General features: G+C 40.1%; 2 protein-coding genes and 1 long non-coding RNA gene across 4 annotated transcripts in view; 2 read left to right on the top strand and 1 right to left on the bottom strand.

Annotated features, from left to right (window-relative positions):
• fgfr1a (fibroblast growth factor receptor 1a) overlaps positions 1 to 23,998 on the top strand; it is a 180,584-nt gene that overhangs the window by 52,297 nt on the left and 104,289 nt on the right. The window lies entirely within an intron of this gene.
• On the top strand, positions 2,858 to 23,927 carry LOC307174343 (fibroblast growth factor receptor 1-A-like; the record flags this gene model as incomplete). The annotated part of the gene is made up of 5 exons (XM_079898103.1): positions 2,858 to 2,954; positions 5,593 to 5,778; positions 9,853 to 10,025; positions 11,177 to 11,300; positions 23,719 to 23,927. 5 exons carry the CDS (start codon positions 2,858 to 2,860, stop codon positions 23,925 to 23,927), a joined length of 789 nt encoding a protein of 262 aa, XP_079754229.1.
• Positions 13,484 to 16,338, bottom strand: LOC307173260. The gene is made up of 5 exons (XR_013823817.1): positions 15,692 to 16,338; positions 15,515 to 15,588; positions 15,336 to 15,413; positions 14,680 to 14,789; positions 13,484 to 13,839 (listed from the first exon to the last, which is right to left on the bottom strand). It is a non-coding gene; the product is annotated as an uncharacterized lncRNA (long non-coding RNA).

The following is a 23,998-nucleotide window of genomic DNA, read 5'->3' as shown; positions in this document are numbered from 1 at the left end:
TCATGAGAACGTCCGCCAGGGGTGTGTGGCGTGTCGTGAATGTCAGCTGGTTAATCCTCTGGCCATTTCAAAAGCACCATTGTGTCCATTACCATTAGTAGAGTTCTTGAACTTCAGTCCCCATAATCCTTTGCCCAGACTCATCATGAATTATTGCATTCACCTGTTTATCATTACATTGTTTGTCTCAGCCTACTTATACGGTGTTCTCTCTGTCATTTCTCATCGAGGTTTTGTAGTTGTCACACTGCACGTCTGAGTCTTGTTTTTTATGGATCGTTTGCAAAATGAGGCTTCCTGGCTTCCTGAACCACTGAGACCTCGCAGCCCATTGCTTCAGCCAAAGGTTCATTACTTGAAGCTTCATTCAGCATTGCTCATTAGTGACATCTAGCTACTGTGCAAAGAAATAGCATACAAATTAATTAATTCTGAACCAGTGTCGTCCGTCCGTCCATAAAAATGCCAGTGCCAGCTGGTATAAATGAGGATATTGATGCTTCTGTTGAGCCCAGACAGGGGAGGATTTCCTCTTTCTTGCTGGCTCCATTACCAGGAAAAAGGAAGAGGTCACAAAAAGCAAACAAATCCAAAAGGGCAATCCAAATCAAAAAGCAATCCAGTCCAGATCCAAAAATCAAAGCAATCCAAATAATCTTATCTAATTAATATAACAAGAATATAATATAGCTACTATAATTAATAATAACAATATACTATAACTATTCTAACCTGATAATGTAATAATATACAGCCCTAACACATATAACACAATAATGACAATGACAATGATATTTATTTAACTCTCTGACTCTCTGACACTACTACAACTGCTTTTACTACTCCTGACAACATCCACAAGGTGGTGTGAGTTTCGAACTCCCTTTTTCCGGAAGCGACACTCAGACCGAACCGATGACGTATCCACACAAAGCGAGGCCTCATTTGTCATTAGTCACGTGATCTTCACGTTAACAACACAAGCCTCGAATCGCGGCTTCATCTGGCACGCCCATTTTTTCTCGACACAAGCTCCAACGCCTCGGTTCAAATGTCACATCACTAGTTTTGACCCTTTGCCTGGTATATGACTACAATTCTGGATTTTCTAATAAAGCTGCGCTTGGATCTTACCAGAGTCTCAGAGCAATCCGTGACATCCGTAATTATATTAGCTTTTAGGTATTAAATCGAATCACCCACAAACAGCTAGCTTGGTGTAACAATTTAACTGCACTTTGAAATCCATGGTTTGTAAATTCGTAAAAGAAGACGCCAAAAATTGGGATAAATGGCTCGGGTCCCAGTTGCTCATGGTGCGGGAGGTTCCACAAGCCTCCACTGGGTTTTCCACATTTGAGCATCTCTATGGTCATCAGCCCTGTGGGGTGCTTGATGTCATTAGAGAGGCTTGGCAGGAGGGGCCTTCAAACAGTTGTAGTGAAATTCAGTATGTCATGGACCTCTGAGCAAAATTCCACACACTTGGTCGGTTCTCTATGGAGAATTTGCTCCAGGCCTGGGACAGACAAAGTTGGCTAACATAGTTAAGCGGGAGCGTCAGTTTGCACTGGGAGATAAAGTGCTTGTATTACTTCCAATATCTAGTTTTAAGTAACTCACAAAGTGGCAAGGACTTTTTGTGATCTTTTATTACTCTTCCGCTCAAGTTGCTTCTGCCACCTTTTAGAGGCTCATGGACATAATCCTCCGGCCCCATTCCATGTATGCTGCTGCCTACCTCGATGACATCATTATATACAGTAATAAATGGCAGCAGCATCTGGAACATCTGCGCGCTGTCCTAAGATCGCTGAGGGTGGCTGGACTCACGCCGAAGCCACGGAAGTGTGCAATTGGGCGTGTGGAGTTACGATATCTGGGCTTTCACTTGGGACATGGACAGGAGCATAAGACTGCTGCAATTGCAGTCTGCCCAAGTTCCAAGACTAAAAAGGAGGTGGGATATTATATTATAGAAAGGTTTTTATTTATTCGGAACTCACCAGCCCGCTGAATGATCTCACTAAAAAGGACCCGGTCCAGTGGATAGAGCTGTGACTACAGGCCCTAAAGGAGTGACTGGTCCCGCCATGTAAAAATAGCACCATGTAAAAATAGTGTTTGGCCTTTCAAGTTCAAGGTGGTCCATAGGCTGGGGGCGCAGATGGCTGTAGCTGACTTCCTCTCTAGAAATGTGTTTCCAGTGATTGGTGGAGAGATGGGACCCTGAACCACCCTGCTGAATGGTCGGGACCACGTCTAGGCTCCTCAGCAAAATCCTAAATGAGTGGATGCGAGCCACCATCTTATAAACAGGGAGTATGTATAGGGAGTGGCTTGGCATGCAAATTCCACTCACCAATTCCATTGGTTGTTTTTCTAAAACTCTGAGGTGATTGGGGCTCCCAAGCGAGTTCCCATTTGTCAGTCGACTTAACATCTCCATTCCCTCCATCAGGAACGAGGTTTATGTCAGTAATCAAGATGTTTTCTCCTAGGAACGAACAAGTCAAAATATTCCTCATTTCAATCATTTCCACCCAGGGCAAACTCAAAATAAAGGGGCGGGCCTGGTTGAGTTAGTTAGTAGTGTGTTGAAACTGGTGGTTATGGTAAGGAGCATAACCCTTGAAGCGCTTGATCAATCACAACACATTGGTCCAGCCAACCAATCAGAGCACATTGCACTCTTCGGAAGGAGGGGCTTCATATGGAAAGCAACTAAACAGGGAGAAGCCCAGTGAGAATTCAGTGCTGCAATAATGTCAAATATGAGACAAATAATGTTTTTCAACATTCAAGCATGAAACCTTTTTTTTATGAAGAGCTGTGCAGGAAGCAGAGAGAATCCTCGATGATAATGAAGATGATGACAATCATGCTGCTGCTGATCTCAGTACTCCTTACTCAGGCTCTTCAGTCCCAGGGCATATCAGCCTCCCAAGATGAGGGTAAGTTTGTTTCAACAAAAACAAATGTGATCGTTTTTACCTGTCTAACCTGAAATTAAACTTTTTTTTTTCTTTTTCTTTTTTGCAACAGTAAGATTTATTTTGCTGTATATTTATGACTATAAACTTATCACAATCATAAAAACATCATTAAGATTTCTCAATGACCTAATTTAAGCTTAGTTTCAGTAAATTAAATAGTGTATAGACTAGACACTTCAGGACTGCGTTGTTGTCGTGTCCAGGCGCAGGTCCTTCATCAGATCTGGACAGATGTTAACAGAGAGACTAATATTAGCATAGACGCCATTCTTCTTATGATGTAACAAGTACATCAGGATTTATGGGAAGTGTTCCCGGTTTACAAGCGGTTTAATCATAGCCAGCTTAAAGTTTTTGGTATGTATCCTAATGACAAAGATGAATTAATGATATTAAGAAGAGTCTCTTTCAATAGCTTAGTCAGTATAGGGTCTAACATACATCTTGTTGATTTAGAAAATTCTTCCTCTCATAGCAATGAATGAAAAATAATCAGATCTAGCAGTTTGTAAGGCCTCTCTGTACACAATCGCGCTCTCTTTCCATTAGGGCTGTTTTCGACTAAGGATTTTTATAGTCGAATCTGATTCGTTAGATTTTGCCGTAGTCGACTGATAGTCGAACCTTTTTTTTTTTTTTTTTTTTTTGATAGCAGCTAGATTTTTTCCATTTCAAACAAAAGAGCTAAAAACACATGTATATCACACATATATCATAACATTTCATAAACATGAGGAGCAATATGAGAGAGAAATTTGGTGATCGTTGTTTAGGTACATTAAACCACGTAAAGCTTTTTAACGCACATGAGAACCGTGTGGAGTCAACTCACAGCCGCTCCACAGCCCTGCTGAAAATGTGAAGCAGATTTTTGAATACATTTTTATTTATTTACATTAGTAAGCTACAGGACATCGTCTTTCAAAACATGACCTGCGCGAAAGCGAAAAAATTAATAAAATTGTACCCAGCCCTTCTGAAAATGCGAATGCGTCTCTGTCCCAGCACATTTCAAACCAAACTGACGCCCATGTATTCGACTATGAGGTTCATAGTCGAATCAGACCTCTCCGAATCGAATCGTCGAATCCTCGACTATTAGAAGTCAGCCCTACTTTCCATGAAATGCGAAAAAACTCTTGCTTTCTTCCAGTTGCGCTCCATTTTTGCGGCCCAAGTGTGCTCGCTGTACCACGGCATTGGACTATTTTCTTTAATCTTCTTTAAGTGCAAAGGAGCAACTGTCTCTAAAGTGCTGGAAAAGAGAGAGTCAAACGTTTCTGTCATAATATTGAGTTCTTCTAAGCTATCTGAGATGCTGAGGAGATGAAACTGATCAGGATTATTATTAATAAAGCAATCTTTAGTGGCAGAAGTGAAAGGCTAACATATTTGTAACAGAGTCGGCTTTGCAGCCTTGGCTAAATTAAGTATACACAAGATAATGATCTGAGATGTCATCACTCTGCCTCTTTAACATTCATTTTAGTGATCATGAAGAAGTAGTCGAACAACCGAGTCGAGAGATCATCAGTCTGTGAGTGTTTACTTTTCCCAGTAGATTTTAGCGTGGCTCTTTGTTGCTAGGAATACTTTGTTTTATTTTCTGTGTTTTTACTCTGGTAAACGTGCGCTCGTCTGGTTTTGTTTGTGTCGTGACTTTAGTTTCGCATGGCTAAATAGGAGGGTGTGGCAAAAGCCAGTTGAAGTATTTATTCTACCTAACTGCTAGTACTTATTAGAAGAAGCAGTCGAACAACAGGAGAGATCATCAGTCTGTGAGTGTTTACTTTTCCCAGTAGATTTTAGCGTGGCTCTTTGTTGCTAGGAATACTTTGTTTTATTTACTGTGTTTTTACTCTGGGAAAGGCGCGCCTGTCTGGCTTTGTTTGTGTCGTGACTTTAGTTTCGCTTTGCTAAATAGGAGGGCGTGGCCTGCTGTATTGTTAGGTTAGTGCACCGCAGCAGCCCTCATGTGAAGCCCTCATCGTGTGAAGATCGAAGAGTGTAAAGACCAACGACTCTAACTGTGCGTCACTACCGAGAAAGGACACCGACAAGGCACTTGAGTATTGATTTTCTTGTTTTTACTTTCTCTTCTATACAACTTTTCATCCTATCTTTCTAATTGTGACCCCTCTTACACTGTGTTTTCAAATCCCTACTATTACTAACATACGTAAATCAAATGTCGCATGTAAGAGGCAGTCCAATCCTAACAACCTGCGTACTTTTCCGGTTACTTCTAGTACTATATTCTCTTTTCCTATTGGTCTCTGGAATTGCCAGTCCGCTGTAAACAAAGCTGATTTCATTCCATCTATTTCTAGTCATTTGGGTGTCAGCCTACTGGCCCTGACTGAGACCTGGATCAGACCAGAGGACACTGCCACACCGGCTGCCCTCTCCACTAATTTCACTTTCTCACACACCCCTCGCCTGACTGGTAGGGGTGGGGGTACTGGTCTGCTCATCTCAAACGATTGGAAATTTGATCATTTACCACCTCTGTGAGACAACAGCTCATTTGAATCACATTCAATTACCATCACTAGCCCTATTAAAATCCATTTTGTAGTTGTATATCGTCCCCCAGGGCAGCTTGGCAGTTTCTTGGAGGAGCTTGATGTGCTACTCTCATCCTTCCCTGAGGACGGCACTCCTCTCATAGTTCTTGGAGACTTCAACATCCACCTAGAAAAACCTCAGGCCGCTGATTTCCACACTCTGCTTGCCTCAATCGACCTCAAACGAGTATCTACTATGGCTACTCACAAATCAGGTAATAAATTGGACCTTATTTACACACGCTACTGCTCCACTGATCATACACTGGTCACTCCATTGCATACCTCAGATCACTTCCTCCTCACTCTCAACCTCAACCTGCCTCAGAACACAACACACACCCCTCCACAGGTCACCTTTCGGCGAAACCTGCGCTCACTCTCACCCTCTCGCCTATCCTCTCTGGTCTCATCCACACTTCCTCCACCTGATCAGCTTTCAACACTATATACTAACAGTGTAACTGATAATCCTTTCTCCACTTTAACATCCTGCCTGGACAACTTCTGCCCCCTCTCCTCCTGGCCAGCCCGCGCCACACCCTCTGCCCCCTGGTTATCTGATGTTCTCCGTGAACATCGTTCTAAACTCAGGGGTGCAGAGAGGAAGTGGCACAAATCGAAAGATCCTACTGGCCTTGGTCTTTATCAATCCCTCCTCTCTTCCTTCTCTGCTAATATCTCTACTGCTAAAATTACTTACTATCACAACAAAATGAACAATTCTTCAGACTCTCGCATGCTTTTCAAAACCTTCTCCTCTCTTCTCAACCCTCCTCCTCCTTCATCAACACTAACAGCTGACGATTTTGCTACATTCTTTATAAATAAAACAACCACCATCAGCAGCGGCCAATTTACCAGTCCACAAACTGACACATTTTACCAGCTAACACACACTCTCTACCCTCCTTCTCTCTACTTTCAGAGGCAGAAGTCTCCAATATCCTCCTTTCCATTCGCTCTCTACCTTCTTTATTCAGAACCGCACTCCAATGATTCAAGTCTTACCTCTCAGGTAGGTCCTTTAGGGTATTGTGGAAGGGCGTGGTGTCTAAGACCCAACTTCTAGCTACTGGAGTGCCTCAGGGCTCAGTGCTTGGACTACTTCTCTTCTCCATCACTAGGATCTGTGATTCAGAAACATGGCTTTTCCTATCACTGCTACGCTGATGACACACAACTCTACCTCTCATTCCAGTCCGACAATCCAACAGTAGCTGATCATATCTCAGCCTGCCTGTCAGACATTTATGGCTGGATGAAGGACCATCACATTCAACTAAACCTGGCAAAGATAGAGCTACTCGTGGTCCCGGCCAACCCAACACTTCATCACAACTTCACCATTCAGCTAGACTCTTCATCCATAACTCCATCAAGGTCAGCCAGGAAACTTGGTGTGGTAATTGATGATCAATTGAACTTCACAGACCACATTGCTAGAACTGCCCGGTCATGTAGATTTGCCTTGTACAACATTAGGAGGATCAGGCCCTTCTTATCAGAACATGCTACACAACTCCTTGTCCAATCGCTAGTTTTATCCAGACTGGACTATTGCAACGCTCTCCTGGCTGGCCTTCCAGCTTGCACGGTCAAACCTCTGCAACTGATCCAGAATGCTGCAGTTAGAGTGGTCTTTAACGAGCCAAAAACAGCACATGTCACTCCTCTCCTCACAAAATTGCACTGGTTGCCAGTTGTCGCTCGCATCAAATTCAAGTCACTGACGTTTGCCTACGGAACAACCACTGGTTCTGCTCCCTTTTACTTTAACTCTTTATTTTGGACTTATGCGCCTTCCAGGAACTTGTGCTCTGCATGCGAACGACGTCTTGTGGTGCCACCTCAAAGAGGCACAAAATCTCTTTCTCAGACCTTCACCTGGACTGTTCCCTGCTGGTGGAATGATCTGCCTAACTCAACCAGAGCTGCTGAGTCCTTAGCCACTTTCAAGAAACGGCTGAAGATGCTTGATCCAGTAATACTAACACTTTCTCTACTATTCTATTCTATTCTGCTCAAAAAAAAAACTGCATTAGATTAAACTGTGAAGGGTCATAGCACTTGCATATCGTTTTCCTACTGTTAGTTTAACTGCTTCTATTGTTCTCATTTGTAAGTCGCTTTGGATAAAAGTGTCTGCTAAATGAATAAATGTAAATGTAAATGATCACCGACCAGCGAAGTCGAACATCATTAGTGCTGACGTGAATAATAATCTTAGAGAATTTACGATTAGCATTAGCCAGCACTTTTATATTTGCTTTGATGTCAGGCGCTCTGGCTCCCGGCAAAAATGTGACTATGGTGGCTGGTGTCTCTATTTTCACGTTCTGTGTAATAGAATTGCCAATAACTACAGTAGCACCTCATTGCAGTACACGAGATCCAGGGGGCAGAGTTGGATCCAGATCTAAGGAGTGGAGATTGGTAGGTTTAGGGGTGGGTTTAGGGATCAGGGGGTGGAGATGGGTAGGTTTAGGGGTGGGTTTAGGGATCAGGGGGTGGATATGGGTAGGTTTAGGTATATGTATGGTGGGAGGAGTCGGATCTGGATCCAACTCCTCCCCCTGGATTTCGTGTTCTACAGTGAGGACCATCTCAATAACTAGGGCACATTCAACAGGATTCTCAGTGGGTGCTTCACTGAGTGGGGAGAATCTATTTGTTATGGTAATCGGAACAGAAGACCAGTGTTTTGCCCCCCGACTACAGCGTCTCATGGTCACCCAGATGCCCAGCTGCACGGGCTCTACAACCGGAACCGAACAATGTACAGAGTTCACTAAGCTAGTCTCATCCAAAGCAGTATCTAAAGCCCTTACATTCTTACTATCCTCGATTAAAGTTTAAATGCATGTCTCTAGTTCTGAAATCTTCTCCGTCAGCCTGACTATCTCTCTGCATTTATCACATGTAAAGCCTTCAGTGCTGACAGAAAATGTTACACTATACATGTGACACAAAGTGCAAGTGCCAAAAACAGGAGAAAACGTTACTCACCGTGTACTTACCACAGTTGTTTGATAGACTCGTAAAAAAAGGCACAAGCGTGTATGAGAGAAAAGATGGCAAGCACGGATGGCAGGTTAACAGGCTAGCGAGATACTAGCATGTTGTGCTAGCGATAACGATTTAGATAAAAGCTAGCAGTGTCAGATTAATGTGACAGGCAATATTAGACAATATCTAATATATGTTGATGAGTAAGTTACTGTATATTTCGCAATATGAACAATAAGGAATGATAGTAAATAGAGATTCAACACAGAAAGCTATACAGAGCTTACAGATGCAAACCAGCAGCAAGGCAGACAGGAGCAATCGATCAAGAACCACGCATATTCTCATGCAGTGAAAAATACATTGCGGAGCAAAGAGGACACTGACAACGTGTCGACAGAAAAGACAGAACAGGTTACTTTTGATATGAAACAAAATCCGATTTTCTACCATCGGGCCGAACAGTTCATTGTGTAACCACTCCATTCAACCAACTGGTAAGGTTGCGGTTTCATTTTCCACTGTGGGGCAGATAACGGTCGTTCTTTGGAATGTAATGCAAAAGCTTCAGTCGTTGCCTTGGTAACGCAAGAGTTTACAGACGACATGAGATGTCTAGCGACCGCACTATGGGGTATGATCAGATTTTTTTAAATATTATTATAAATTTGTGTTTACATCGCTCAAATAGAGCACTTAACCAACTACAGAGAAACTGGTAGCCAGGCAACAGATAAGTGACCAATTCTGAGTTGCAACGTCACTTCATGGATTCTACCAGCACGGTAAGCTAACAGAGCTGAGAATTCTGGGCAAAAAATGTAGCTGGTTGTAATGCCATGCTGAATCAGGCTCAAGTGGAAACAAATTCAATGTCTCAAATTTTGTACTTTTTAAAGAAATTTAAGAAATAAATACTGTTTTGTTGCTCTTTAATGACTCAGAATCAAAAACTGGCAAATGTCAATAACAGTATTTGTTCATTACAAACTTGTTAGGATAGTCCTTTATAGCAGGAATTATAACAGGTTATTTTTGTCTAATAAACCGCAGCTGTCTTGCGGAATCTGCCAGACTTTTGTTCATTAAGATCTTAATTTCTTTTGATGGATTAATCTGTGAGTCCCAAGGGCACTGTAAAGACAGTCAGACAGAGTGAAACCATCATCCAACACCCAAATCATGCACACTTTGATCCGCGGTAACCTTAGTACAATCACTCTCCTGGAACCATATTATTATCTCCATATTATTTTCTGTACCTTCTATCGGTTCCTCAGCAATAGCGCCCTACTGGACTAATCCTGAGAAGATGGAGATGAAGCTACTCACGGCTCACATTAGTGGCACTGTCAAGTTCCGATGCCGGGCCAATGGTAACCCTACACCAACACTCAAGTTGCTAAAGAACGGCAAAGAGTTTAAGAGAGACCAGCGACTAGGAGGCTACAAGGTGAGGGCAATTAAACACAGGTAACTAAAGCATGCTTCATACTCTCGATCAGACACCTGGCATTTTCAATTATTTAATGGCATGCTAAATTCCTTGTTTTTCAAAAACATTATAACTTACAATATTGATTAAAGAAATTCATCACCAAAAAATTAAAACTGTGTCATTACTGACTTGGCCTCATGTAATTCAAACCTGTTTGCTGTTTTTTTAAATGCAACTTAAAGGAGAATCTTGAAGTCAAAGAGAAGCAATTTAGATTTTGTTCTGTGAAAAAAGCACCATGAACACTCTCCTCTTTTGGCAAATGATGACAAAACTTAATTTGTGGGCGAGCTATAGGTTTGTCCAATGAGAGGCAAAATTGAAAGTCACCTACAGCACGTCCTAAATCAGATGGATTTTTCACACTGGATTTGCTACTGGGGTGACCAGCAAACGTCCCGAAAAATCCAGCCCTAATTGTCCCGAAAATTACACTAAAGCAAAATCTTGAGTAGTTATTGTCTGATAAAACATTAAAAACTGTCCGTGGCGTCTTTTTTGTTTCTTTTTTTGAAGTTCTACAAAGATACCATAGGTGCGAATTTAGATGCATTTATAAGCCAGCGCAAGTTGCAGCAGCCACGAGGACAGTGAATGTGCAGGCAGCCAGCCGTAAAGGAGTGATTGGTTGGTCGCGGCATTGTGTGCAAAAAAATACTTCGGCCTAATATCTGATGTGGGGTTACACAAAGCAAATCATCTACACAGTTATTTAGTTTTCTTATTTAATGACCGACAATTTAGTTGTAATAATAATTTTGGCATAAGGCTTATTAGTGTTAGGCTATAGCCTGAAAGGTCTGATTTACGCACTGTTACAACAGTCATTGCTTCTTTTTTTTCATAATGACAAAAAATCAGTTCATGATTTTAATGTGTTTTTTTTTTTTTGTGACAGACTTGATCTTTGAATAAAAAATGTTTGGTTCAGATTTGAAATTCATTATCTTTTATTATAGGCTATGTAGTCTAATATCATAGTAGGCCTGCCTACTATTAATTCAATTTAATATTTAATTTTTTAACTCCCACTTGGAATCTGCACTGATTGGATGTCCTGATGTCATTCAAAGCTCGTATCTGATATGTGTATATCTACTGCACAGGTTCGAGAGCACCTGTGGACCATCATAATGGAGTCGGTGGTACCGTCAGACAAAGGCAACTACACCTGCCTGGTGGAAAACAAATACGGCAGCATCAATCACACCTACCAACTGGACGTAGTCGGTTAGTCATATTTATTTTCTTTTCTCTGCATATTAAAAGTTAGTTTGATGTAAATGTCATCTTCAAGGACAGGCACATATATTCCGGTGCTGGTGTGTGTTAAAATGATCTATTGTAAATATGTGGATTTAAAGGGGTCATGAACTGGATTGTTTTATTATTTTATAATGTTGCCTGGGGTGCCCTTATAATGTTAGTATGATTTTTATATCAAAAATTGTCATCATTTATAAATAAAAGCCATTTTTCCAAGCCTGATTTCAGCTTCAGATTTGAACGCTCTTGTTTTAAGGGGCGTGTCTGCTGTGAGACTGCAGTTGAAACGCCCACTGCTGTGATTGGCTGACATGCTTGCATATGAAATAGCTAGTATTATATGAACTCTCTCGACAAGTTTTACTACGTTTTTACTATTACAGCTAACGAGATTAACAAATCGTGAAAAGTATCGTTTAAAGCATTATATTTAAATCTATTCCATCAAATGAAAGGGTAACACTTTAAAATAATGGTTCATTAGTTAACATTAGATAACATATTAACTAACATGAACTAACAATGAGCAATACATTTGTAGCAGTATTTATTAATCTTTGTTAATGTTAGTTAATAGAAATACAGCTGTTCATTGTTTGTTCATGTTATTTCACAGTGCATTAACTAATGCTAACACATACAACCTTTGATTTTAATAACGTATTAGTAAATGTTGAAATTAATATTAACTAAGATTAATAAATGCTGAATAAGTATTGTTCATTCTTAGTTCATGTTAACTAAGGAAGTTAACTAATGTTAACTAATGAACCATTATTTTAAAGTGTTACCAATGAAAGGTTGCAGCATGATGAACACTGACTGAGCAGATGACAGACAGTCTGTTGATCGCGTGAATAAAGATCTTATCATTGCAACTCAATTTTTGCACTCTCACAAATGCTTACAAATCACAATGCAAACACGATGTGAATACACAGTAAGAGCTTCTTTGTGTAGTGTAACAGTGTCATTATTTCATCACGAGTTTGGTAAGTGTCCAGATAAGCTCTCGGCTCGCGCTGTGCTGTTTGATTGACAGCTTGGGCGATTGGAAAGGGATCGTTATTTGATCGCTTTCTGTATATAATTTTACAGTTTAAAAGCAGTTTGAAAAAGATTATTTTCATAATACTACGAGAAATTATGTGAAGTTCAGACAGGACCACTTGAGTCAAAAATAACAGACATTTGTCAAATATTCAAATTTTTATTGCATTATTGCACTGTAAAAAAAAATATGCCTCTCCAACATAAAAATTTCTAGTGACCCGTTGCACCTAAAATTTTTAGTTGGCCCAATTTAAGTTGCGCTGACTACCCCTGCATGTAGACTGAACTTGAAATAGAATGTTGTGTCAATTAAATATTTTCTGTTGACTAAACATAGCTTGTTGGGCCAACAAGCAGACTCAAATTGAAATAAAATGTTGTATTAATTAAATATTTCATGTTGGCCTAAAAGACTATTTTTCGTTATTTCAAATAAATTACACATTATGCTCTGATTAAGTACATTTTATGTATTTTTTTAAATCCAAATGAACTTGCCTGTCATGCTAATAAAATAGCATGGCATATCACTCTTAGTCAATAGCTGTACTGGAAAAACAAATATCTGCTTTACAAAATGAAACTCAGTCAAACATGGTCAAGAGCCCAACAAAAGCAAACACCCATCTCCATAATGGTAACTTACAATTTGTGATTTTCTCCTTCAGTGATTCTGCTTGTTAGTGTTGAATTTACCCAATACCAGTGTGTAGTGTCAAAATTTAACACCAAATGTGTGTTTTTCTTTGAACACTACCGAGTTGTTGCCATATTAACACTACATAAGATGTAAAGTTTAACATAAAATGCAACTCTTGTAGAATTGATCTGTATTGATTTGTAATACTATTGGGAATCAATTTATACATTTCAGGACTGTTAATTTTGACTCGAATTGAGTTTGTATTTATAAGAGGTGCTTTTTGACAAAAGGAATCTTTTCAGAAATAAAAGCAAAGCATTTAACCTATTGATAACATTGAATGCACATCAAAACAATCCAGAAAGTTAAAATGTAACCTTAGTCTGGGATCATAGTTGAATTCTGTTCATTATAAAGTTAAAAATAAAGGCAAAATGCAAACAGTTGTTTTAACAAACTAGTTTTTATTAACGAACAAGTCCCTTTACATCATAGGATAACTTTTAAAATAAATGAAGGCAAAGCCATTTCTGTCATCAGAATTATATGAAAGCTGCTCATCAAATGGTCTATCTAATACTTCAAGTCCTGTACATGTCAGTGAATGTAAGTCCTGTGTCAGTGAAGTTGAGTCAATACCTTCGACTTTGCAACAGTACAGCAACAACATTCAACAGATGAAAAACAGTTGCAGGATATGAGTGGATCAGTGTCCAGTTGCTAACAGTAAAGTTGTGCCTAGTTGTTTCACAGAGCAGGAAAGGCTGTGCAGATCCAACTTTCTCAAAATCCTGGACTGCTGGTTCCCTAGACAACACAAAGCCAGACCAATTACAATTAATACTATTTGTGTTTTATAAATACAGCAAGTTTATGGTGGAAAAAGTTCAATCATCTTAGACTTTCGTGACTCAAACAATAAACTATTTTGGTTAGATTAAGACTTGAATTTATTTATTTAAATTTACTGATTTACTAAGTAAATTATAGACTTAATTCATCCAAAAATGTAAATTCTGTCATTAATTATTCACCCTTATGTTGTTCCAAACCAGTAAGAGTTTTGCTCATCTTCGGAACACTTAAGATATTTTTTTTATAAAATCTAAGAAATTTCTGTCCCTTCATCGACAGCCTATTCAACTATCACCTCCAAAGCCACAGAAAGGTATAAAGGAAACCATAAGTAATCCATGTGACTCAAGTGGTTTAACCTTAATTTTTTTAGAGAGTGCTTTGTTTGCACGAAAAAACAAAAAAACTTTTTTTTTTTACAAATTATTAATCTTCGATGCACGCTCACTTAACAACGCATGTTGGAAATTAATATTTTATAAATTAAGTGGTAAATGTTTTGTTGCTGCAAACACAGCACTTGTGTAGTTTAATAAAATGTATGTTAAACCACTGGAGTCGCATGGAGTACTTTAATGATGTACCTTTACACCTTTCTGGGGCTTGAAAGTGGTATTTGCGTGGACTGTCAATGGAGGGACAGGAAGCTCTCAGATTTCATTAAAAATATCCTCATTTGTGTTGTGAAGATGAAAGAAAGTCTTACATGTTTGGAACGGGATGAGGGGAAGTAATGACATAATTTCCATTTGTAGGTGAACTAACCCTTTAGGAATACATTTAGACACGCACCTTAAGAAATCTCACTAAAAAATAGTCTGATGGAAGAATCTTGTTCCCTTTCTTGTGACTTTGTGATGTTGGAGGCAGGTGATGGGCAGAGATTTCCCAGTCAGTTGAGTCTAAAATTAAAAAGCAAGAAAACATCTAGCAGTCAGATCATGAAAACAATTGGTTTGAAAACTAATTTTATTTAAGGAAAAGGGGGGGGGGGGGGGGGATACTTTTGTAAAGTAATTTGACTGGACAAATTCAAAATGAGTGGTATGAAACACAAAAAATCTAGTTATACCAAATAGCAACAATGATTATTTTTTATGTTTATGCACATTATCTCATATATTATCTGTAAAATCTGACCCTCACTAGCAAACACAAATAGCAAAATCAATACATTTAAACATGAAAGAATCCAAACATCAACCAAAATTTAATCTGATAAATACATTTTCATAAACATTTAATCTTAATGAATTACTTAAGTTACACATTCTAAGAAAATTTGTTTTTCAGTTAACGTTAGGTTTCAGTTAAGATAGGTGTGCTGGCAAACGAGAGTAAAAGATAGTTTGAGGATGAATACATTATGATATTTGCACATCACAAATATTGTCATAAAACAAAATAACATTGTAAAATACGTATTGTAAATGAGTTAAAACACTTACTCTGTGTTGTCACCTTTAAAAGCAAACTCCGTGTCTGCACTGCGTCACGAGTCAAATATGCAGGGCAGTTAAGTTTTTCTGTGAGAAAGGTTTAGGCGCACATCACATAAATATCGTTATAAAACAATATAATGCCATGAAATACATGTTGTAAATTAGGTTAAAAACTCTTAACTTACTTTCGGTGTTTTCCCTGTTAACGTTTCAAGAAAACCTTCTCGTCGTCAGCTGCGTATTGAGTCAAAGATGTCGCCTTTGAGAAAGGTTTCGGCTCGTTTAAGCACGCAGAGCATTTAAATTTCTCTATAAATCAATATGTTATAAAATACATATTGTAAATTAGATAAAACACTTACTTTCGTCGTTTCTCTGTTTAAAAGCAACCTCATCCTGGTCTGCTCAGCATCGCGCGTCAACGAAAATGCCTCTCTGAGAACAGTTTAGCCATTCACAGCACATAAATAATGTAATAAAATGCATATATAAATGCGATAAAACACTTAACATCTGCGTTTTCCCTCCTCGTATGCCTTGCTTCGCGAATCAAAGAAAATGGCGTCAGTGAAAAAAGTTTCAGGTCGTTTCGTCGCGCCCAGCGCGTAAATGTCCCGGATGTAACTAATAACACTCTCTCAGTGTAAATTTAGTAACTCTACAAATTTACACCAGCCAGAGAGTGCGGTTTACACTAGCAGTGTTAATCCCTTGAAATTCAACACCAGAAAATTAACTCTTTACTCTAAGAGTCCTTAACACCAGAGATTTTGCTGTGTGGTAGAACTTCTTTGCGCATGCTCAGACGATTGACGCTGTTCCCTCTTGCTCGGCCAACATAATATTTTTTGTGCAACGTTAAACATTCTGTGAACACAATTATTTATTTTCTCTTGATGAATATTTTGTAGTTCAGTCATGGAAATCATGCAATCATTGGCCAAACATATTTTTCGTTTTTGTCACAACCATTATGTTGAGCCAACATGTATTTCCTCATTTGTACAACTTTTTGCATCAATCATTTTTTACAGTGTGTTAAAGTTACATTTGGCGGTATGGCTCTGTTCTGAGTTACCCATCATTTTCATGAGCTCCATGAAAGCAAGTCAGGGAACAGCAGCAGCTTCTGGGGACATATCCCATTAACTGGGAAAGCAGCAAAACAAATCCCCCATTGAGAACAGAGCATGCATCAATGACAACAGAATGACACTGATTAAGTTAAACAGAAGTTAAAGGAGGAGCTAGGGGAGGAGGTGGGTTGCAAGCATGCAGTGGAAGCAGCCAAGCAGGCACACTGAAAAATGACTTTAAATACAGCGCCCTGTTTGATAGGGACCAATTGAGTGCTTAGAAATCAGATCAGCTGTTAGGTCTGGATAGGTATCAGCTGATAGCTGAGCTTGACTACGCGGCCTGCCTGAACTGACGCTGAACGCTATATTTCAGACAGGACCACTTGAGTCAAAAATAACAGACATTTGTCAAATATTCAAATTTTTATTGCATTATTGTTAAAGTTACATTTGGCGGTATGGCTCTGTTCTGAGTTACCCATCATTTTCATGAGCTCCATGAAAGCAAGTCAGGGAACAGCAGCAGCTTCTGGGGACATATCCCATTAACTGGGAAAGCAGCAAAACAAATCCCCCCAAACAGATCATACCAGGCAATCATCCCTGGCTCTTCTGCTAATTGAAGAGCCAGTAGAGGATTAAACGAGCGTTTCAAAAGCCAATCTTATTTAGTTGAAAAGAATGACCCAATAGATCTACGTGGAGCTAGCAAGAGGAAAGAAGCTAGAGCTAATAAGGCTGTAAAATTAAAAATAAGCCCATAAGTAATTGAAGCAGTGTTTATTTCAACTACAAATCACAAGCATCACTCATAGCTTTCTGAGCCTCAAGAATGGCTCGAGTATCTGGCCGGAGGTACCGTTCATAAGCTGCCGAAGACCATCTCCCCATAGCTTTAAGGGTAGAAACGGGAGTAGAGGAAGCTGCAGTTGTAGCCGCCCCTATGCGCAATGAATGAGCCGAATAACGCTCTGGGGGAAGCCCGCAGTATTCACAAAGCAGGCGAAAACGGGATGCAAACCAAGCTCTAGACATAGACTTTCCCTCCTCCGTTGTAAATAATGGATCCTCCGGACGAGCTTGTGAACGACTCCTCAGATAAGCCAACATAGATGATAGAGGACAAAAAGCAGAGTTAGTTTCAGAAACATAAACAAAAGATCCTTCTCTATTTCTATCGGTTTTTGAGTGTTTAAGAAATAGGGTGAAGTGGTGAGAAAAAACTGAAACATCAGATATAGTGAGGTCATGTGCCGGATTAAAGGAACCTGTGCGTGTTGAAAACTCGCCACCTCTGAGAAAGCCATAGAAAGCCGTAAGCAATACAGATTCTAATAACATGTCAGAATAAATCCCAAAACATCCCTCTCTCAGACGTGATATTAATTTTTTAAGAAGTGGAAGTGTGAGAGGGAGACGATGATCATTGCCTTTTGGTTTCTCTTTTTTGAGTCCATTAAGCAGGAGACGAATTGATGAATTTTCGAGCAAGCTGATGGTGGATGGATCCAAGCAGCGCAGGTGGAACTGAATGCCGGCGATTTTGCTTTTGATGGATGAAGGCTGCATTTTTTGGGACTCATAACAGTGTACTATAAAAGCACTAACATATGAAACATTGACAGGAAATACATCTACAGAGAAGGTGGCACAGAAAGAACTAAAATGAGACCAAGCAGTGTCGTACATTTTTAATGTTGATGTTGCTAAACCACTGCGCATGTACTTTGCTGCTGAATGTAAATAGGATTGAAAGGTCATGTCTAATCTATCACAGTTTGGCTGAAAGGAGGGCACACCAAGCTGGCTGACGCTGACCCTGGGCACAGGAGGTGGAATTTCTGAAATTCAAATCGAGAAAGAGAATCAGCAATTTGATTGTTTAAGCCTGGAATATGAGCAGCACGAAAAATGAAGTTATTCATGACTGATAACCAAGTAAGGCGCCTTACGAATCTGTTAATAAATGGAACTGATGAGCGACCTTTGTTAATGATATTAACAGTAGCTTCATTGTCGCAAAAAAACAGAATTTGTTTTCTAGACCATTGTTTGCCCCACAGAATACAAGCTATCACTATGGGATATAATTCCAACAGAGCGGTGGACATGTTATTAACAGGCACGGATAGCAGCTCTTTTGGCCATTTACTAGCAAACCAATGACCATTAAAAACCCCCCCAAAACCGACGGAAGGCGCAGCATCTGTATACAATTTAAGGGCTGCAGAAGACTCAAGATCATCATAATGAAAAAAGGAAATGCCATTCCAATTTTCAAGGAGCAAAAACCAGAACCTGAGATCGGATCTGCAGCCTTCATCTAAGGTAACTATGTCTTTAAGATCTTTAACTGATTTGGATAGATCGAGGAGTCTGGCAATAAAAGACCTGCCTTGTGGAATTATACGCATCGCGAAATTAAGATGGCCTAGAAGAGAAAGCAAATCTCTTTTTGAAAAAGAAATTGACCTCTGAGCATTTCTCATGATTTCTCTAATGCGATTTAATTTCTCAAGGGGCAATGAGGCTTGCATTAGGTTAGAATCTAATGTAATGCCTAAAAACTCAATAACTTTAAGAGGGCCTAAAGTTTTTTCCTCCGAAAGGGGAACACCTAATTCAGTGAAAGTGTGTTTTAACGCCGAAATGCATCTTTCTGGCTTTGCATTTTTATGATCCACAAGCAAAAAATCGTCTAAAAGATGGAGCACGTGCGGTAATTTGCAGTTATTAAGAAGAATCCAACATAGTGCCTCTGATAGTGTATCAAATATTTTTGGACTACTGCGACAACCGAAAGTGAGCCTGACCGAAAAATATAATTTTTCCCTCCATTTAACGCCAAATAAATGCCACTGCGATGGATGTAAAGGCATGACTTTGAAGGCGTCTGAAATATCTGCCTTTGCGAGCCATGCACCCCTACCTGCTATTTTAATGAATTTAATAGCATCATCAACAGTTGCGTAAAACAGAGAGAACGGAGCTAGAGGAATAAGACTATTGATACTTTGAGCAGCGTCATTATGGGGGGCAGACAAGTCAATAATTAAGCGCTTTTTCCCTGAATATTTTCAAGTAGCAATCCCTATAGGATTAATCCGACAAGTTGAGAAAGGAGATTTATCAAAAGGCCCAATCATGAATCCTTTCTTAACTTCCTTTTCCAACAAAGAATCAACAATTTCAGGTTCCTTAACAGCAGAAAGCAAATTATTACAGAAAAAAGAATGATTAGGTAACCATAATAATCCTGCAAAAAAACCTTGAATAAGTCCCGTTAATAAATAATTGACGAAGCAGCGGTTAGGATGATTTTTCAGTGCCTGTCCCAGCTTTGGAACATTAATTGGGGTTGATGGCTTTATTTCTTTTTCTCCTTTTTCATAAAGCGGGTTCGTCTTGGGCACACCGATTTTGGGTGGCTGTCCCCACAGTAACTACAAGCATGAACATATTTACAATTATAAAACTTGCAAACATTTTCATTAAAATTATAGCACAATGGAGTAGCAAAAGGTGTTACCTTAGAGTCAACAGTTTGAAAGCCAGGCTTAGAAGTTGGAGGAGACACAGATTTTGGGCATAGATTGAGAGTGTGAGAATGAGAGCCACAAATTGAGCAGGAGAGAGCTTGATGACCAGTGAAATGTCTGCTTATGAGGGTTAAGTCGACTACTGACCAGTCCAGTCTCTGATTAAAACGTTGAATAAACATAGCGGCTTTTGCAGAGAATGATTTGTGATAGTCGTAGAAGAGAGTTCCTCCATAAGTCAAAGCCAAGTCAGAAATAATTGCTAAATAAGTGTCCAGCTCAGCTCTACGAGACGGATAGATTTCACATATGACATCTCTGAAAACCCCAAATGCCACATTAAATTCAGCTAGTGTTAACATTTTTGAAAGCCGGGGATCGCTATCTTTAAGCATAACAGACACGTCGCCGCAATCAACAACACGCTTCTCACTCATTTCTGAGCACAGCAATATTTTCACAAGATTGACATCATTACCTGCGATAATTTGGCTTCTTAACTGATGAGAAATCGCAGCCGCTGGCGGAAAGAATGGAGAGCCTGTAGACACGGGAACTGCACTTCCCATCGTTCTCCGTGGTAGTCACTGAATTGATGACGTCATCATCCTGCTGCTGCGTAAACACAGGCAGCCGTGCCGTGGCCGATGAGGAGTTCTCGGAAGACTGGCCGGAAAAGAGAAGATTTGTCGAGGACCTAGAAGTTGAACCGGACTCCAGAGCCTGAATTCTGGAGTTCATGTCGGAGAGCGAAAGCTGAATGTTGGACAATGCTGACAACACTGGGTCGTTGCTTTGAACTGAGGAAGAGTAGATCGCTCGGGTTGAGACGGCTGGACCACCTGCCCGCTTGGGTGCGACGTCAGCGGATGGAGTGGAAGCCGGGTCGAGGTTCTTCCTCTTCTGCGCCTGTTTCCTGCCAGAGAATGGAGGAGGAGGAGGAAAATCTGCTGCTGGGACGTCAATTTTTTCACAGAGCAAAGCAAACAGTTCCTTATGCGTAGCTCCAGTCGGTGCCGGGATATCGTGTCTATACAAGGTTTCCAGTAACTTCGCCAGTGGCCAGTCAATGATGCTGGGAGGACTAAATGATTTACTTGCCAGACGAGAGCTCCGACGGACAGAAGCGTTGCTTTCGTCTTGAAAGGCTTCCTCTGCTTGATTTATTTGTTGTTGGGTTTCTTCGATGGATTCAACTTGCCATTGGTCTTCCTCATTTGCGGCAGTAGACATGGTCAGCAGTTGGGTGAGTAGCGTTACAGCAAAATACACGAGTAATCGCATTTTTTATAGTAAGAAGCTGTGCTTTTGCAAGCATGCAGTGGAAGCAGCCAAGCAGGCACACTGAAAAATGACTTTAAATACAGCGCCCTGTTTGATAGGGACCAATTGAGTGCTTAGAAATCAGATCAGCTGTTAGGTCTGGATAGGTATCAGCTGATAGCTGAGCTTGACTACGCGGCCTGCCTGAACTGACGCTGAACGCTATATTTCAGACAGGACCACTTGAGTCAAAAATAACAGACATTTGTCAAATATTCAAATTTTTATTGCATTATTGTTAAAGTTACATTTGGCGGTATGGCTCTGTTCTGAGTTACCCATCATTTTCATGAGCTCCATGAAAGCAAGTCAGGGAACAGCAGCAGCTTCTGGGGACATATCCCATTAACTGGGAAAGCAGCAAAACAAATCCCCCATTGAGAACAGAGCATGCATCAATGACAACAGAATGACACTGATTAAGTTAAACAGAAGTTAAAGGAGGAGCTAGGGGAGGAGGTGGGTTGCAAGCATGCAGTGGAAGCAGCCAAGCAGGCACACTGAAAAATGACTTTAAATACAGCGCCCTGTTTGATAGGGACCAATTGAGTGCTTAGAAATCAGATCAGCTGTTAGGTCTGGATAGGTATCAGCTGATAGCTGAGCTTGACTACGCGGCCTGCCTGAACTGACGCTGAACGCTATATTTGATCGTTTTGTCACTGAAGCATAAACAGTATTGAACGATTTTAAGAGAAATATCTGAACTTGAATAATTACACAGAAATCACTGATCGCAGATCAGGCATTAGTGTACACATGGTTTACTTACATGTTGCTGGCAGATCCGTGTCGGGAAATTGTGATCAACTGATTTAATAAAGTTTAACCATGCTGGAATCCGAAGGAAGCTTATGCAGACTGTCTTCTTCCACAAACAGGCGCTGCACAATATTTAGTCAACAGCATGTTTATTGCTTGGAAGTAGCTCGATCCGGTTTAGCAATTATCATGTCGTTGTTATTTAGCATGTTTGGGCGAATCGGTGGGCGGGGCTAAACAGGCCGTGTTGAAGTAGGCGTTGATCTTCTTTTGTGGAGGCGGTGTTTTATCCTCTTTGACGTCATAGTTCCCCACTTTGAAAAACGAGTCGTTTGCTGAGCCTGATGTCTATAAAAGCTTTTATTGGACTAACAAGGTAGTTTTCAGTTCTGAAACTTACAGGATATTATTATAGTATGATGATCTCTTATATGTCAAAAGCTCAAGGAAATTTTGATTTCTCAGTTCATCACCCCTTTAAGTGGATTTAGACATTAGAGTTTGAGAAGTGGCTAGTGGCTCAAGATGATATTAGAGTAATTGGAGTAAATTAATTCAAACACTAATTGGCTGACTTATGCCTGCTACAGACTGTGTGATTTTGGCAATCCTATAAGCTCATTATAAATCACACTGTATGAATGAATGAATATGAACAAGGTCATGGCTAGGGAAATGAGACCAACTTGGCATGCCAAGCTATGAAAAGCTTGAGGTAAGTAAGTTTTAGTGCCATGTCGCATTGATCAATATTCTATTTCATGTTGCATTTTTATTGACTAGTCAGTAGACGTAGGTCATAGCAGCAAACACACTGTGAGATGATCATGTCAAATTTCTGACATTGTCAGAAAATTATCACAGGCTATCTTTGGTTGCAAGACCGTGACAACGGCCTTCTTTGAACCTCTCTCACTGTACAACATAAGACCATCGTTTAGGACCCATGACCACAAAAATCGCCACGATTTGTCATCTTTCTTGATAAATGAATCACATGCAGAGCAACATATCTGTGGCCCCAGTCCAGCTTCTGTCACTGCATTGACTTGGTTTCTGGCATTATCTGTGGTGATTGGGATATTGCTATTAATTGAATGTATTTGCCCTCTTTAGGTCAGAAGGCCTGAGAGCTGTAGCTTCAAAAGACATTTAAAGTGAAAGTGACATATGAAGGCCAAGTATGGTAACCCATACACAGAATTTGTCCCCTTTTTCATCTATCCAAGTTAGTGCCCACATGTTAGGAGTAATGAGTAGTGAACACACACTCACTGCAAACCATGGTTAGGTGCATTGCTCAAAGCACCTCAGTCATTTGCTATCGGTATTGAGAATCGAACCCACAACCTTCAGGTTATCAGTCTGATTCTCTAACCATTAGGCCACCGACTCACCTATCACCAAAATTATAGCAATTATAATGAGTTTCGAGTTTGCGTTTTGAATAGGCTGCTCTCTGCAGGCTCTGAGATTAGCGTTTAATGGACATCTGTTGAATAACCCTATGTTTCACAATGCTGACCCAAACTTTGATTTATTTAAGAGGGAAAAAAGCTGAGCAGAGAAAGGAGTAAAAATAATTTTGTTATCTGTGCTCATTTTAAACACACTGTGTATAATGTGTGTGTGTGTGTGTGTGTGTGTGTGTGTGTGTGTGTGTGTGTGTGTGTGTGTGTGTTACAGAGCGTTCACCGCATAGGCCGATCCTCCAGGCTGGTTTGCCTGCTAACCGTACCGCAGTGGTGGGAAGTGATGTGGAGTTTGTGTGTAAAGTCTTCAGTTATTCTCAGCCACACATCCAGTGGCTGAAGCACATCGAGGTGAACGGCCAAAGATACGGCCCTGACGGACTGCCGTACGTTCGGATCTTGAAGGTAAAACTTCTTTGCTAATCTGAGATTAGCCTATAAAGTGTGCCTATAAATATCAATGAAAATTCTCATATGTTCCAACACAAAATAAT

Source organism: Squalius cephalus (genome assembly GCF_949319135.1).
Source record: "Squalius cephalus genome assembly, chromosome: 16".
Taxonomy (NCBI): domain Eukaryota; kingdom Metazoa; phylum Chordata; class Actinopteri; order Cypriniformes; family Leuciscidae; genus Squalius; species Squalius cephalus.
This window is presented reverse-complemented; position numbering and strand designations above follow the sequence as displayed.